At 44.1% G+C, this 17,057-nt stretch overlaps 2 protein-coding genes across 4 annotated transcripts in view; one reads left to right on the top strand and one right to left on the bottom strand.

Moving 5' to 3' along the window:
* Nucleotides 1-7,896: 7,896 nt before the first annotated feature.
* LOC125381978 (protein PBMUCL2-like) lies at nucleotides 7,897-10,580 on the bottom strand. The gene is made up of 2 exons (XM_048399382.1): nucleotides 10,529-10,580; nucleotides 7,897-8,300 (listed from the first exon to the last, which is right to left on the bottom strand). The coding sequence occupies exons 1-2, from the start codon at nucleotides 10,578-10,580 to the stop codon at nucleotides 7,897-7,899; spliced, it is 456 nt and encodes a 151-aa protein (XP_048255339.1).
* A 5,818-nt stretch (nucleotides 10,581-16,398) lies between these two features.
* Nucleotides 16,399-17,057, top strand: part of LOC124141586 (thiopurine S-methyltransferase-like) — a 265,718-nt gene continuing 265,059 nt past the window's right edge. For 2 of the 3 annotated variants that reach the window (XM_048400227.1, XM_048400228.1), the window contains exon 1: nucleotides 16,424-16,520. In XM_048400227.1, the coding sequence (XP_048256184.1) occupies nucleotides 16,437-16,520 (84 nt within the window). In that variant the 5' untranslated portion in view covers nucleotides 16,424-16,436. The other variant, XR_007222324.1, reaches the window with a different exon arrangement.

Raw genomic sequence — 17,057 nt, 5'->3', positions numbered from 1 at the left:
TAAATTGTGAAAAACAGTTTTTTTTCATTTCCGTGAGTACTTTAATACAAGCAGCCACACACACACACACACACACACACACACGTGCACACACGTCGCTATATAAGTGAAATAATCTGGGACGCGAAGTTAAACCAAATTTCACCTCACCTCACTTATATGGAAATGTCCTCCACATGTCTACCATAAAACTTACTGAAAACTTTACTGAGACCCCTGATATCCTCATAGATGGAAATGCTCAATTGCACCGAAATGTTGTTAAACATTTGACTCTAATGGCCGAAGCTGCTGAGATATTGCTGGAAAGTCTGTTTTTTCTGTATTCCTCCTTACAGACATATTATAAAGCACTGACTGAAAACATATTCTGTTTCCAACAGGAATCTCAGGACCCCTACCCTACACACTTCTTCTAGGTCGGGTCGGTAAATCAGTGAAATTGAATTGGCTATTTTATGGTTATTGAAAGGTATCATATCATCAATACACCTGCAACCTAACTTGAACGTCCTGCCCAATTTACCTTGTGCCTGCTCAGGATGACTGAGGATTTCTTGGGAGTTAAATCAACACAAATATCATCTATTTTACGAAGTTCTGAATACGTAAGCTCATACTATAAAAAAAATTCTAATCCACATTGTTAATATCGTTATAATATACGAAAATATTGAAATAAAACTATAACAATTGAATAATTGACTTAATCAAAGTAGATATTAATGTAAAATGTAACTTACATTGACTTCTTGTTTGTTTGTTTAAGATACATTCATATTATACAGTCCGTCCTATCAGGTCCGTGCGCGATACAATACTAAACATCAAATTCCACCCTTGAGATAACATTTAGTAGCTTGACACGCTTCGCTTCTTCATCGTCCACCTATTTACGATTGCAAGGGACACAACACTATTGTCAGACAGGTTGTTACGACCTCAATGTAGGTTAGATGTCGTCATGCAGAGACTTCGCCAGCTTATGTTTGAGTATATATGTGTGTGTATGTATGTATCTGTTATCGAAGTCAAGCACATATTTAAACTTCATACGTTGTCTTTCCTTTTTCAAACAATGGCATATGAGACAAGTTCATTTCCATCCTGTGGGGTTAATGGCAGGAGATGAGGTGTGCACTCAACCACACATGTTGTGAGTTCACGTTGTTATTGGCCGTCTACTGATGGAAGGACACTGGATCCGTGGAGAAGCATACCTGTGGACGTTATTCAAGATAATTTCACGTTTTATGGATCATACTCAAATGTTGTGGATTGACATGGTACCAGTGTATGTTGTTATCAAATATAACCCATAACATGCCATTCTATCTGGATCAAAATGTTAGTCATTCACGCAACAAAAATCACCATTTTCAGTTAAGGCCTGGATGGAACAGAGTGTTGGAAGTGTCAAAATATTTACGTCATTATTACAGCCGAGCTAAAAACGGTTTCCAACAAAACTAATTAGAAAATATACATAAACATAATCGTATTCTCTTTACAAACAACAACATATAGTCCAAGAATATCTGGTATCTGTGATTCAAGTCTCACCAGCTCAATTCGGAGCACGTAATTATGACACAAGATCTTTAAAGGCATATATGAAAAGCCTGACAATGTCAGTAAATCTTGTACCCTCAAAGTAGAAAATGAGTATCATTTTATGCTTGTGTGTAAACTCGATCTTCAATAAAAAAAAATATATATTCACAAGTAGTTAACATCTTATCCACTTGTTTTGCATGTTCATGTCAACATCAAGTGTTACACTATTACAAAGTATTGTCTTGTACACACAGCGTGCATTCTTTGTAAGAAATAAAAGTGACAAAAAAAATCCATATTCATAAGAGTCGATTGTACGATGCCGCCTCCGTGGTCTAGTGGTAGAGTGTCCGCCCGGAGAGCGGAAGGTCCGAGGTTCAATCCCCGGCCGCGTCATACCAAAAGACGTTAAAAGATGGTACTTGTTGTTACCCTGTCTGGCGCGAGGCATTAAGGGTCTTAAACAAGAACTTGTCGGCTCGGAGTCAGTATACTGTGTCTGAGTGGGGTATTCATGTTAAACTGCGGCATGGTATCTCAGTGAGCTAGCACTATAAATCGGCATCAGTCCGGACTAGTACAAGCAGCAACAAACACACACACGTGCATGCACGTCGCTATATAAGTGCAATAATCTTGGACGCGACGTTAAACCCAATTTCACCTCACCTCACCGACTGTACGATTCCGACCATATCATGAGCATGTGTTCACATTCAAATAGTGAAGGTACCAGGTGTTCGCGAAAAGGTGAACGTGTCATAGCTTACCGGTGGCTCCCGTCATAAACACATGCAAAGTCAGGTCAACTGTTCACCTGAAAACACATGGGAACATGTGGTACATGTCAACATAGGGATGAAACGCGCATAACTTCTAAATATGTTGAACCATGAGCCTAGCCAACGCAATACCATACACTCTCAGTACCACATACACTCTCATTAACCTCACACTGCATTACCATACACTCTCAGTACCAAACATACTCTCAGCACCCTCACACCGCATTACCATACATTCTCAGTACCCTCACACTGCATTACCATACACTCTCAGTACCCTCACACCGCATTACCATACACTCTCAGTACCCTCACACTGCATTACCATACACTCTCAGTACCCTCACACCGCATTACCATACACTCTCATTACCCTCACACCGCATTGCCATACACTCTCAGTACCCTCACACTGCATTACCATACACTCTCAGTACCCTCACACCGCATTACCATACACTCTCATTACCTTCACACCGCATTACCATACACTCTCAGTACCCTCACACCGCATTACCATACACTCTCAGTACCCTCACACCGCATTACCATACACTCTCAGTACCAAACACACTCTCAGTACCCTCACACTGCATTACCATACACTCTCATTACCCTCACACCGCATTACCATACACTCTCAGTACCCTCACACTGCATTACCATACACTCTCAGTACCCTCACACCGCATTACCATACACTCTCATTACCCTCACACCGCATTGCCATACACTCTCAGTACCGTCACACCGCATTACCATACACTCTCAGTACCCTCACACCGCATTACCATACACTCTCATTACCCTCACACCGCATTACCATACACTCTCAGTACCACACACACTCTCATTACCCTCACACTGCATTACCATACACTCTCATTACCCTCACACTGCATTACCATACACTCTCAGTACCCTCACACCGCATTACCATACACTCTCAGTACCCTCACACCGCATTACCATACACTCTCAGTACCCTCACACTGCATTACCATACACTCTCAGTACCAAACACACTCTCAGTACCCTCACACTGCATTACCATACACTCTCATTACCCTCACACTGCATTACCATACACTCTCATTACCCTGACACTGCATTACCATACACTCTCAGTACCCTCACACCGCATTGCCATACACTCTCAGTACCCTCACACTGCATTACCATACACTCTCAGTACCCTCACACCGCATTACCCTCACACCGCATTACCATACACTCTCAGTACCCTCACACCGCATTACCCTCACACCACATTACCATACACTCTCAGTACCCTCACACCGCATTGCCATACACTCTCAGTACCCTCACACTTAATTACCATACACTCTCAGTACCCTCACACCGCATTGCCATACACTCTCAGTACCCTCACACCGCATTGCCATACACTCTCAGTACCCTCACACTGCATTACCATACACTCTCAGTACCCTCACACTGCATTACCATACACTCTCAGTACCCTCACACCGCATTACCATACACTCTCAGTACCCTCACACCGCATTGCCATACACACTCAGTACCCTCACACTGCATTACCATACGCTCTCAGTACCCTCACACCGCATTACCATACACTCTCATTACCCTCACACTGCATTACCATACACCCTCAGTACCCTCACACTGCATTACCATACACCCTCAGTACCCTCACACTGCATTACCATACACTCTCAGTACCCTCACACTGCATTACCATACACTCTCAGTACCCTCACACCGCATTACCCTCACACTGCATTACCATACACTCTCAGTACCCTCACACTGCATTACCATACACTCTCAGTACCCTCACCCTGCATTACCATACACTCTCAGTACCCTCACACCGCATTACCATACACTCTCATTACCCTCACACTGCATTACCATACACCCTCAGTACCCTCACACTGCATTACCATACACCCTCAGTACCCTCACACTGCATTACCATACACTCTCAGTACCCTCACACTGCATTACCATACACTCTCAGTACCCTCACACTGCATTACCATACACCCTCAGTACCCTCACACCGCATTACCCTCACACTGCATTACCATACACTCTCATTACCCTCATACCGCATTACCATATACTCTCAGTACCCTCACACCACATTACCATACACTCTCAGTACCCTCACACCGCATTACCCTCACACCGCATTACCATACACTCTCAGTACCCTCACACCGCATTACCATACACTCTCAGTACCCTCACACCGCATTACCCTCACAACGCATTACCATATACTCTCAGTACCCTCACACCGCATTACCATACACTCTCAGTACCCTCACACCGCATTACCATACACTCTCAGTACCCTCACACCGCATTACCATACACTCTCAGTACCCTCACACCGCATTACCCTCACACCGCATTACAATACACTCTCAGTACCCTCACACCGCATTACCATACACTCTCAGTACCACACACACTCTCATTAAGCTCACACCGCATTACCATACACTCTCAGTACCAAACATACTCTCAGTACCCTCACACCGCATTACCATACACTCTCAGTACCCTCACACCGCATTACCATACAATCTCATTACCCTCACACCGCATTACCCTCACACCGCATTACAATACACTCTCAGTACCCTCACACCGCATTACCATACACTCTCAGTACCACACACACTCTCATTAAGCTCACACCGCATTACCATACACTCTCAGTACCAAACATACTCTCAGTACCCTCACACCGCATTACCATACACTGTCAGTACCCTCACACCGCATTACCATACACTCTCAGTACCAAACATACTCTCAGTACCCTCACACCGCATTACCATACACTCTCTGCACCCTCACACCGCATTACCATACACTCTCAGTACCACACACACTCTCATTACCCTCACACTGCATTACCATACACTCTCAGTACCCTCACACCGCATTACCATACACTCTCAGTACCACACACACTCTCATTACCCTCACACCGCATTACCATACGCTCTCAGTACCACACACACTCTCAGTACCACACACACTCTCAGTACCACACACACTCTCAGTACCCTCACACCGCATTACCATACACTCTCATTACCCTCACACTGCATTACCATACACTCTCAGTACCCTCACACTTCATTACCATACACCCTCAGTACCCTCACACTGCATTACCATACACTCTCAGTACCCTTACACCGCATTACCCTCACACCGCATTGCCATACACTCTCATTACCCTCATACCGCATTACCATATACTCTCAGTACCCTCACACCGCATTACCATACACTCTCAGTACCCTCACACCGCATTACCATACGCTCTCAGTACCACACACACTCTCATTACCCTCACACTGCATTACCATACACTCTCAGTACCCTCACACCGCATTACCATACACTCTCAGTACCACACACACTCTCATTACCCTCACACCGCATTACCATACACTCTCAGTACCACACACACTCTCAGTACCACACACACTCTCAGTACCACAAACACTCTCAGTACCCTCACACCGCATAACCATACACTCTCATTACCCTCACAACGCATTACCATATACTCTCATTACCCTCACACCGCATTACCATACACTCTCATTACCCTCACAACGCATTACCATACACTCTCAGTATCCTCACACCGAATTACCATACACTCTCAGTACCCTTATACCGCATTACCATACACTCTCATTACCCTCACACCGCATTACCATACACTATCAGTATCCTCATACTGCATTAACATACACTCTCATTACCCTCACACCGCATTACCCTCACACCGCATTACCATACACTCTCAGTACCCTCACACCGCATTACCATACACTCTCAGTACCACACACACTCTCATTAACCTCCCACCGCCTTACCATACACTCTCAGTACCAAACATACTCTCAGTACCCTCACACCGCATTACCATACACTCTCAGTACCCTCACACCGCATTACCATACACTCTCAGTACCACACACACTCTCATTACCCTCACACCGCATTACCATACACTCTCAGTACCCTCACACCGCATTACCATACACTCTCAGTACCACACACACTCTCATTACCCTCACACCGCATTACCATACACTCTCAGTACCCTCACACCGCATTACCATACACTCTCAGTACCAAACATACTCTCAGTACCCTCACACCGCATTACCATACACTCTCAGTACCCTCACACCGCATTACCATACACTCTCAGTACCACACACACTCTCATTACCCTCACACCGCATTACCATACACTCTCAGTACCACACACACTCTCAGTACCACACACACTCTCATTACCCTCACACCGCATTACCATACACTCTCATTACCCTCACACCGCATTACCATACACTCTCAGTACCCTCACACCGCATTACCCTCACACCGCATTACCATACACTCTCAGTACCCTCACACCGCATTACCATACACTCTCAGTACCCTCACACCGCATTACCATACACTCTCAAATACTGTTCAAATACGTGACATTCCCCCGTCATAAGCCATCGAACCTAGCATTTTGCACCGATTGCAAAAGTGAAATACGCTCAGGATAACAGAGGGTTTCTTGGAACTTTAATCAACAGAAATATCATCAACACAGTGCAACTGTAATAGAGCTAAGTGCGCAGTGAAGCGGTCATAAAATCAGACGCATTTTCAATCTAAATTGATTACATGTCTGATATTGATTGTCCAATCAAATTTGAGTATTTCACGTAGTCATGGTACAATTAGGGAATGAACGTACTGTGTTTGGAAATTAGATTAATGTTAGACCGATTTGATAATATTATCTCTGTATAACGAAATAGATCAGTGGAGACATGCAGATATTCTTAAAATTGACCCCTCTCTCTCTCTCTCTCTCTCCCTCTCTCTCTCTCTCTCTCTCTCTCTCTCTCTCTCTCTCTCTCTCTCTCTCTCTCTGAGGATAAGTTAGTTGTTTAACACCGCTTTTAACAGTATTCCAGTTATATAGCGGCGTGTCAGCTTAATGTGGTAGAAAAGCCCAAAGTGATGCAGGTCTCAGACGTTTACCACTTCGGTGAAACCCACGAGCACGGGTATGGTGCTGACAAACCTAGAAACATAATCGGGGCGAAGAGTAGTTAGTCACAACAACGTAGTCAAACCTTTTGTCACTCAACTCAATACTTTAACAACACAGCTTCCTATATTTGTTATACGCAGGATCTAGGCAACCTCTGGTATGGCAAAGGTGGGTTAATTATTTTAAAAATCATCAATTTTCATTTCAGATTCCCAGATATATAAAAAGACTACCAATTGGATATATACCGATGTGAGCAGTTGTCTGTTATCCAACTTCATTTTCTCTCTGCCTTTATTAAAAGGACTTGTGTGTAGTTAAGATCTCTGAGTAGGTTTAGGGCCTCCAATAGAAAACCTTAAGCAACATAAGTTCTTAAATGCACAATGATTGGGAAGCTCCTCCCTGGACCCTCTAGCTTGTAAATGTCTGGTGAAGAGGCAACCAAACTTGACTGAAAAAATGTCAAGGCGGACAGTCGGTGCCCAGGTGAGTTTCACAGCTGCCTGGCTCGGTGCCCGGGTGACCTTCACTGCTTCCTGGCTCGGTGCCCAGATGAGCTTCACTGCTTCCTGGGTCGGTGCCCAGGTGAGCTTCACTGCTTCCTGGCTCGGTGCCCAGGTGAGCTTCACTGCTGCCTGCCTCGGTGCCCAGATGAGCTTCACAGCTGCCTGGCACGGTGCCCAGGTGAGCTTTACAGCTACCTGGCTCGGTGCCCGGGTGAGCTTCACTGCTGCCTGGCTCGGTGCCCGGGTGAGCTTCACAGCTACCTGGCTCGGTGCCCGGGTGAGCTTCACTGCTGCCTGGCTCGGTGCACGGGTGAGCTTCACAGCTACCTGGCTCGGTGCCCGGGTGAGCTTCACTGCTGGCTTGTCAGTATTTGTGAGAATTTGACAAGAGTGGTAGCAGTGTCAAAACTGAAACAGTCATTGCTTTGGCTCTCAAGGCAAGCGTCACCGATCTACATTACTTCACAGATAACCTCGCGACCCACAGTATCCCTGTAGATGACCTTCGCAATAGAAATACCTTGCCATGCACTAAGATAACTTCTCTTCTTGACTTATGAAACTGAAATTTGACACGTGTGTTCCTTCTGATTATCTTATTTTGTTCAAATCATTATGATTTTATCTCAAGTTTGTTTTAAAAAGTATTTTAAAAATCAAATTGAAAAAAATAGTTTTACATTGTTTTTGTCGTGAACCGCAAAACATACGAGTAGAAAGATGAGCTTTTTTATAAGTTATAATGGCAATAAATAGATAAAGTTTTTGTTTGTTTGTTGTTTAAAGCCGCACTCAGCAATATTCCAGCTGTATGACGGCGGTCTGTAAATAATCGAGTCTGGACCAGACAATCCAGTGATTAATATCATGAGCATCGATCCACGCAATTGGGATCGATCACATGCATCAACCAAGTCAGCGAGCCTGACCACCCGATCCCGTTAGTCGCCTCTTACGACAAGCATTGTGACAATTTAGGACAAGCATGGGTTGCTGAAGATCTATTCTACCCCGGATCTTCACGGGTCTTTTGTAAAAGAAAGAACTAACAATGTGCACGATGAATACTCAAAGTAAGGTCATATAACATTTTTGTGGATTTTAAGCCTCTTTTCGTCCACCTGAACAGTGTTTACACAGGTGGCTGATATCCAATGGTGTGTTGGTACAGATTGAATATTTATGTTATTAATTGGACATCAATTGATAGAATCTTATATGTATCCAATAGTCTTGTGGTTGTCCCGTGATTATCCGGGTTAAAATAGGTCTTCAGCAACACATGCTTGCCGCAAGAGGCGACTATGCTTGTCGTAAGAGGCGACATATGTTTGTTTAGCGTTAAGGAAAACGTGTTCTGGTAGTTTATTTCTTGCATAACGCCTCACTCAGCAATATGTCAGCTACATGCACATGACAGTGGTCTGCAAATAATCTTATTCTTGTTGACACCTTGATGTCCTTTAAAAGAGAAACCCCCCTACACCCGCGTCTGATTCGCATCTTCCATTAATAATATGATTGTTAAGAATACTGCACATATCTAAAAAGCATTTACTAAACCTGTTTATAGTTGAAACTACCGAAAATCGTTTCATGCTAAAACTATCCAATCAAAAATCCCAACTGTTGTTATCTTTACCTTCCAAAAAATCTAGGACATTGTCTTCCACAAAATCAGGTAGTGTGTCACCCCAAGAATTAAGATAATAATATACACATCCTCACAACAGACCATCTTATGATAGTAAAAAAACGTTTTCACATTGACGTAAAAGGGTATTATACCAGGTTGAAGACTCCGGGTGAGAATAAACACATGCATACAACAGATCATCTTATAATAGTAATATAACGTTTTCACATTGACGTAAAAGGGTATTATCACCAGGTTGAAGACTCCGGCTGAATATAAACACATGCATACAACAGATCATCTTATAATAGTAATATAACGTTTTCACATTGACGTAACAGGGTATTATACCAGGTTTAAGACTCCGGGTGAGAATAAACACATGCATACAACAGATCATCTTATAATAGTAATATAACGTTTTCACATTCACGTAACAGGGTATTATACCAGATTGAAGACTCCGGGTGAATATAAACACATGCATACAACAGATCATCTTATAATAGTAATATAACGTTTTCACATTGACGTAACAGGGTATTATACCAGGTTGAAGACTCCGTGTGAATATAAACACATGCATACAACAGATCATCTTATAATAGTAATATAACGTTTTCACATTGACGTAACAGGGTATTCTACCAGGTTGAAGACTCCGGGTGAATATAAACACATGCATACAACAGATCATCTTATAATAGTTATATAAGGTTTTCACATTGACGTAACAGGGTATTATACCAGGTTGAAGACTCCGGGTGAATATAAACACATGCATACAGCAGGTCTTTCAGTAAACCGTCTTTCATATACCACTCTCACACACTTTGGTCCACTCTACAAGATGAGCTAAAGTTTTTCTAATCAATACTGTTACAAAAAACAGTGGCCCTGATGTGGCAAGGGTAGAAACTAGGGTTTGATAGAGGCTTGTGGACACGCTTGCCTTGGGAAGATGTGATGTAAATAGTAATATCAAATCTGTCTCCTTCAACCATGTTTCAGTCAGCCTGACAATATCAAATATGTTAACAAAGTTTAATATTATACGTTTATAATCGTCCAGCTTGGATGTTACTCTAGACCCAGAAATTACATTGTATGGTTCCAGTTAACAAAGGGGACATTGTAGGTGAACCTGTATGAAACACCTTACAATCATCTTGGCCCGGGCCACGTTCCTATCTATTGTTCGTCTTATCTCTCTCATGCTGGGGCGGAGTGATCGAGGCGGAACTACCTCTTCTCTATGTGTCACGTTTTATACGTTTTACGTTTCACCATGAGTGGGTGGGAGTGGGTGTGGGTTTCTTTTAATTTCCTCAAGGGGGCACGGGTGGCCCAGTCGTCTAAGGCGCCGCGATTCGCTGTGCAGAGTTGCATCCCTTGGGCAAGCCAGAAACCTGTGATTGTGGGTTCGAATCCCGGTTCGCCCCGATTATGTTTCTAGGTTTGTCAGCACCATGCCCTTGCTCGTGGGTTTCACCGAAGTGGTAAACGTCTGAGACCTGCATCACTTCGAGCTTTCCTCCAACATTAAGCTGACACGCCGTGATTTAACTGGAATACTGTTAAAAGCGGTGATAAAGCGAACCCACTTCCTCACTCTTTATCAATAACCTAGTTATTTAGGTTTGCGTTTATCGTTTGCATGGGACTGTTTGTTATACACACCTGTAGTTTGTATTCTCCTGAAACATGAAACAACGATTTGCAAACGTTCTTGCATAGGACGTTTCTTGTCAACACGTATCTTTGTTACTATTACTTGATATTTCCATTTCCATGATCCTCTTCTTGTTTTTAAGAGTATACCGCATGTGCAGATTGTGCGTGAGACATCTTATCACGCAATGACATCACTGAGATGTATTCTTTGGACCTCAACTTTTTTGGCCGAAGTTAATGTCATGTGATAACACAAGCTCCTCCCACTGCAAACTTAAGGCCCGCAGTCATTGAGTTCCGCAGTTCAACACGACGGGCATATTTTCAGGTTGGTGAGAATAACGCTGGTTCACTAATATACCTGTCATCTCATGCAATCTCGGTTCAGTAAATCCTTTACTATGCAAGCAAATTTAATTTACGAAATATCATTTCGAAGGTCTACAATTTCGTAAAAACTTCATCGGACTTAATAGTCATGTTACATATCATATTCTAGATATGCCGGCATGACTGCGCAAGAAGCAACAATGACTTGCATCTTATTTAATGCACGGTGCAACAGCGTGTCAATGGAATTTCACATGCAGTATGCGAGGCGAACTAGAGGAGTGAACCTGGTGTGGCAAACCAACCCTCGGTTATATATCAGACAGATTCATTGAGGGGTGCAGAAGGTAGGTGGTTCGATCCTCTGGACGAGGGAGTCATACGTGAAAGATGGTACTTGTTGTTATCCTGCCTGGCGCTCGGGTTTAGGAAATGCGGCGTCTGGTTGAGTGGAGTCAATTACTGTTTCTGAGTGGGGCATCCATGGTGCATCCATGTTAAGCTGCGGCATGGTATCTCACTTGGCTGGACTGTAAGACCGGCGTAAGTGGGCTTGTTGTACAAGCACGCCGCTACACAAGTGAAGTAATTTTGGAATACCATGTGTAAATGAGTGAATATGAGTTAACGAATATGAAGCAGTGAATATAAGCGAATGAATATGAGGCAGTGAATATAAGCGAATGACTATGAGGCAGTGAATATAAGCGAATGAATATGAGGCAGTGATTATAAACGAATAAATATGAGACAGTGAATATGAGTGAATGACTACGAGGCAGTGAATATGAGTGAATGACTACGAGGCAGTGGATATGAGTGAATGACTACGAGGCAGTGGATATGAGTGAATGACTACGAGGCTGTGAATATGAGTGATTTTCTGCGAGGCAGTGGATATGTGGGAATGACTACGAGGCAGTGGATATGTGGGAATGACTACGAGGCAGTGGATATGTGGGAATGACTACGAGGCAGTGAATATGTGGGAATGACTACGAGGCAGTGAATTACTACGCGGCAGTGGATATGTGGGAATGACTACGAGACAGTGAATTACTACGAGGCAGTGGATATGTGGGAATGACTACGAGGCAGTGGATATGTGGGAATGACTACGAGGCAGTGAATTACTACACGGCAGTGGATATGTGGGAATGACTACGAGGCAGTGAATGACTACGAGGCAGTGGATATGTGGGAATGACTACGAGACAGTGGATATGTGGGAATGACTACGAGGCAGTGGATATGTGGGAATGACTACGAGGCAGTGGATATGTGGGAATGACTACGAGGCAGTGGATATGTGGGAATGACTACGAGGCAGTGGATATGTGGGAATGACTACGAGGACGTCAATATGAGTGACTGACTACGAGGCAGTGAATATGAGTGAATAACTACGAGGCAGTGGATATGTGGGAAGACTCAGGAGTGTCAACTTGCCTGTAGCAAAGTCTAGTTATCACCCTTGCCACATCATGCCGACTATCGCACGATTTTACAAATTAAAATTCGGTTCCGAAAACGTGGTCCCAGCTATCGCCTGTAGAATTTGTGTTTAAAATATTTTCAAAATTAAGCGAGGACAAATATTTTCGAAATGGTTCAGTGTTCAATCAACTCGCAAAGGTACTTTTATATATTTGAGTTAAACCTTCATTTTTATCTTTTTAACTCGAATGACTGAACGCTTATCACGGTGACTCAGAAGCAGTGATATGTTTAGCGATAGCAGCCATACTTGACACTGATAGTCAATATGCCTCTACAGCCTGTTTCCCTGGGTATTGCGGCAGCGACAATCATCTTTACTGTGGTAAATTGTTATTGTTTTTGTCTGTTAGGGATGAAATCTCAAATCGAAATAAGAATTGCGATCTGATAAGAGTTAGCGTTTTCATCACAAGGGACACAACTCGTGTCCTACACGAGGTGGCACCACGATCGAGCCAAGACAATGTAAACTTGAAATGGCAAGGGTAGAATGTAGACTTTATTATAGGCTAGTATACACTCTTACCTTGGGAAGATGATGAATACGAGGCAGTGAATATGATGTACCACTACCAGCAACATTCCAGGTATATCACGGGTGCCTGGAAACAATGGAGTCTGGTCCAGGCAACCCGTGGTTGATAGCATGAGCACTGTAGGGCTTTTGTGACACACAACCGGCCTGGTCACACATTGTGGCCACCTGTTCCTGACTACAGACAATGTGAGTTACTAGCGGGGACGACTGTTCAACGTGACACAGTCTACGACTACACAGCCATCCGATGTTGCGCCGGTTACTACAACATATGACTTACAAATGCTGATGAAGAAATCTGATGGTCTCACAACGATCTTATAGTGATTATTTGATAATCAACAGTTGTCCTCTGCCTTTGTGTGTGTGTGTGTGTGTGTGTGTGTGTGTGTGTGTGTGTGTGTGTGTGTGTGTGTGTGTGTGTGTGTGTGTGTGTGTGTGTGTGTGTGTGTGTGTGTGTGTGTGTGTGTGTGTGTGTGTGTGTGTGTGTGTGTGTGTGTGTGTGTGTGTGTGTGGTGTGTGTGTGTGTTTGTGTGTGCACATAGGGTAGAGTAGGTCGGGCACTGGAACTTCACCTACAAGGAGCCCGGCCAGTAGGTATACATAGAGTAGAGTAGGTCGGGCACTGGGACTTCACCTACACGGATCCAGTAGGTATACATAGGGTAGAGTAGGTCGAGCACTGGGACTTCATCTACACGGAGCCCGGCCAGTAGGTATACATAGAGAAGAGTAGGTCAGGCACTGGGACTTCACCTACACGGAGCCAGTAGGTATACATAGGGTAGAGTAGGTCAGGCACTTGGACTTCATCTACACGGAGCCCGGCCCGTAGGTATACATAGGGTAGAGTAGGTCAGTCACTGGGACTTCACCTACAGGGAGCCAGTAGGTATACATAGAGTAGAGTAGGTCGGGCACTTGGACTTCACCTACACGGATCCAGTAGGTATACATAGGGTAGAGTAGGTCGAGCACTGGGACTTCACCTACACGGATCCCGACCAGTAGGTATACATAGGGTAGGGTAGGTTGGGCACGGGGACTTCACCTACACGGAACCAGTAGGTATACATAGGGTAGAGTAGGTCGGACACTGGGACTTCACCTACACGGAGCCCGGCCTGTAGATATACATAGGATAGAGTAGGTCGGACACTGGGACTTCACCTACACGGAGCTCGGCCAGTAGGAATACATAGGGTAGAGTAGGTCGGGCACTGGGACTTCACCTACACGTGGCCAGTAGGTATACATAGGGTAGAGTAGGTTGGACACTGGGACTTCACCTCCACGGAGCCCGACCAGTAGGTATACATAGGATAGAGTAGGTCGGGCAATGGGACTTCACCTACACGGAGTCCGACCAGTACGTATACATAGGATAGAGTAGGTCGGGCACTGGGACTTCACCTACACGGAGCCCGACCAGTACGTATACATAGGGTAGAGTAGGTTGGACACTGGGACTTCACCTACACGGAGCTCGGCCAGTAGGAATACATAGGGTAGAGTAGGTTGGGCACCTTGGCTTCACCTGAACTTGAATGACGGGGAAGCATGCATGTGGTGAAAGTTGGCTTGGGTTTCATGAATCGATTAATATATGATATTCACTCTTTGTTTTCTTCGTTTATACGAAGATTACAAGTCGCATGTTTATGAAATAATGCAAAGTAATCTCACTAACAGAAGACAGTATTTCCATACATTGCTACGACTGAACGTGTGTACATGCAACTTTATAATGGACTGCGATTCACCAGAGAGCGTTTGCTTCTCTGAATATATTTGTTCAATACTGTTTAAAAGCTAATATGCAATTATATGATTATTTTGCACTTAACATATCATGAGCTATTACTCAGTTCATACCAACTGAAGACATGAGTCATTATATAATGTATGTACGGGATTATTTACAACAATATTTGCAAACTCAAGTTTCTGACAATGTCCTTTCAGGAATCTGGTGAAATACTTTGAGAAAGTTACCGAGGGACGAAAAGGTCTGAAAATCCTCGTCCCCCTCTGTGCCACGACCTATGACCTCATCTGGTGAGTGTCTGTCAAATCAGCACATGAGATGCACCCACGCGTCTATCAATATAGTCTTCATAGGATTCCATTGGCAATTACGTCATGCCAGCAGGCTCAGCCCCATGCAATCTACAGGTTCATGTTGAACCACATCAAAGATCGGGGTTGTCATCTTGTTTCGTGGAACCTGTCAGAGGCACGGAGACCGTCAAAAACAATATCGGCAGCCTTTGGCAGTAGGGGCGAGAAACCGTTGTGTAGGTCAAGTTCTGCGACATCCCAGTTCAGGATGGAGAGGCGTTTCTTTTGGGTGAGTGTGTTGGGTTTAACGCCGCTTTTAACAGTATTCCAGTTATATAACGGCGTGTCAGCTTAATGAGGGAGGAAAGCCCGAAGTGATACAGGTCTCAGACGTTAACCACTTTGGTGAAACCCACGAGCACGGATTATGTGCTGACAACCCTTGAAACATAATCGGGGCGAACCGGGATTCCAACCCACAATCATAGGTTTCAGGCGTACCCAAGGGACGCAAATCTGCACAGCGAATCGCGACACCTAAGACGACAGGGCCAACCGTGTCCCCCGTTTCTTTTGAATTTGTATTATTAAGTATGTTCATTGCTTACTATCTAATTACACTAACTGCAATAATATAGACTCCCTGATATCGATGATAGCGGATCTTCAAACAGTACAAGCAGGAACCAATCATTGAAGACGTCCCCAGTATCGCGGGGAAACTTTACAAGGTAATGGCACCAGTCAGAAGAAAAGTATGATACTCTTTGTTCACACAGAGGGTCTATATATCATCATTGACCTACACAGAGTCCCTGGTCTACGCCATACATGCGCCGAGGTATGTAACGAGGTGTGTAACATTCATTGCACACATGCTCCCAAACAAGGCATTGCTTGTATTTATGGTCGGCGTGACCCAACCTGACGTGTGTGTAAGGCCTTGCTTATATTTGAGGTCAATACTATCCAACGTACTCGTACAAGCAATGCTATACTTGTATTTGAGGTTGACACAATCCAACGCGAACGTGTTTGCAAGGATACCTTGTATTTAAAGTCAACACATCACAACGTGTTTGCAAGGCATTGTTTGTATTTGAGATCCACAACACGCTCCAACTTCCACGCGTTGACATGGTCATGCCTGTATTGCAGGTAAAAGCGAACCAACCTGCAGGTGTTTGTAACGCCTTGCTTGTATTTAAGGTCAGCACAAACCAACCTGCACGTGTTTGTAAGGCCTTGCTAGCATTTGAGGTCAACACGAACCAACCTGCACGTATTTGTAAGGCCCTGTTTGTATTTAAGGTCAGCACGATCCAACCTGCACGTGTTTGTAAGGCCTTGCTAGCATTTGAGGTCAACACGAACAAAT

Source organism: Haliotis rufescens, unplaced genomic scaffold (assembly GCF_023055435.1).
Source record: "Haliotis rufescens isolate VD_foot unplaced genomic scaffold, xgHalRufe1.0.p SCAF_2, whole genome shotgun sequence".
Taxonomy (NCBI): domain Eukaryota; kingdom Metazoa; phylum Mollusca; class Gastropoda; order Lepetellida; family Haliotidae; genus Haliotis; species Haliotis rufescens.
This window is presented reverse-complemented; position numbering and strand designations above follow the sequence as displayed.

What these genes read in the sequence shown, in the direction of transcription:
- LOC125381978 (XM_048399382.1), bottom strand. Translation starts at nt 10,580, where the DNA reads ATGGTTGAAGGAGACAGATTTGATATTACTATTTACATCACATCTTCC. An exon ending in TTACATCACATCTTCCCAAG is followed by an intron (nt 8,301 to 10,528) that starts GCAAGCGTGTCC and finishes AATACTGACAAG; the next exon opens with CCAGCAGTGAAGCTCACCCG.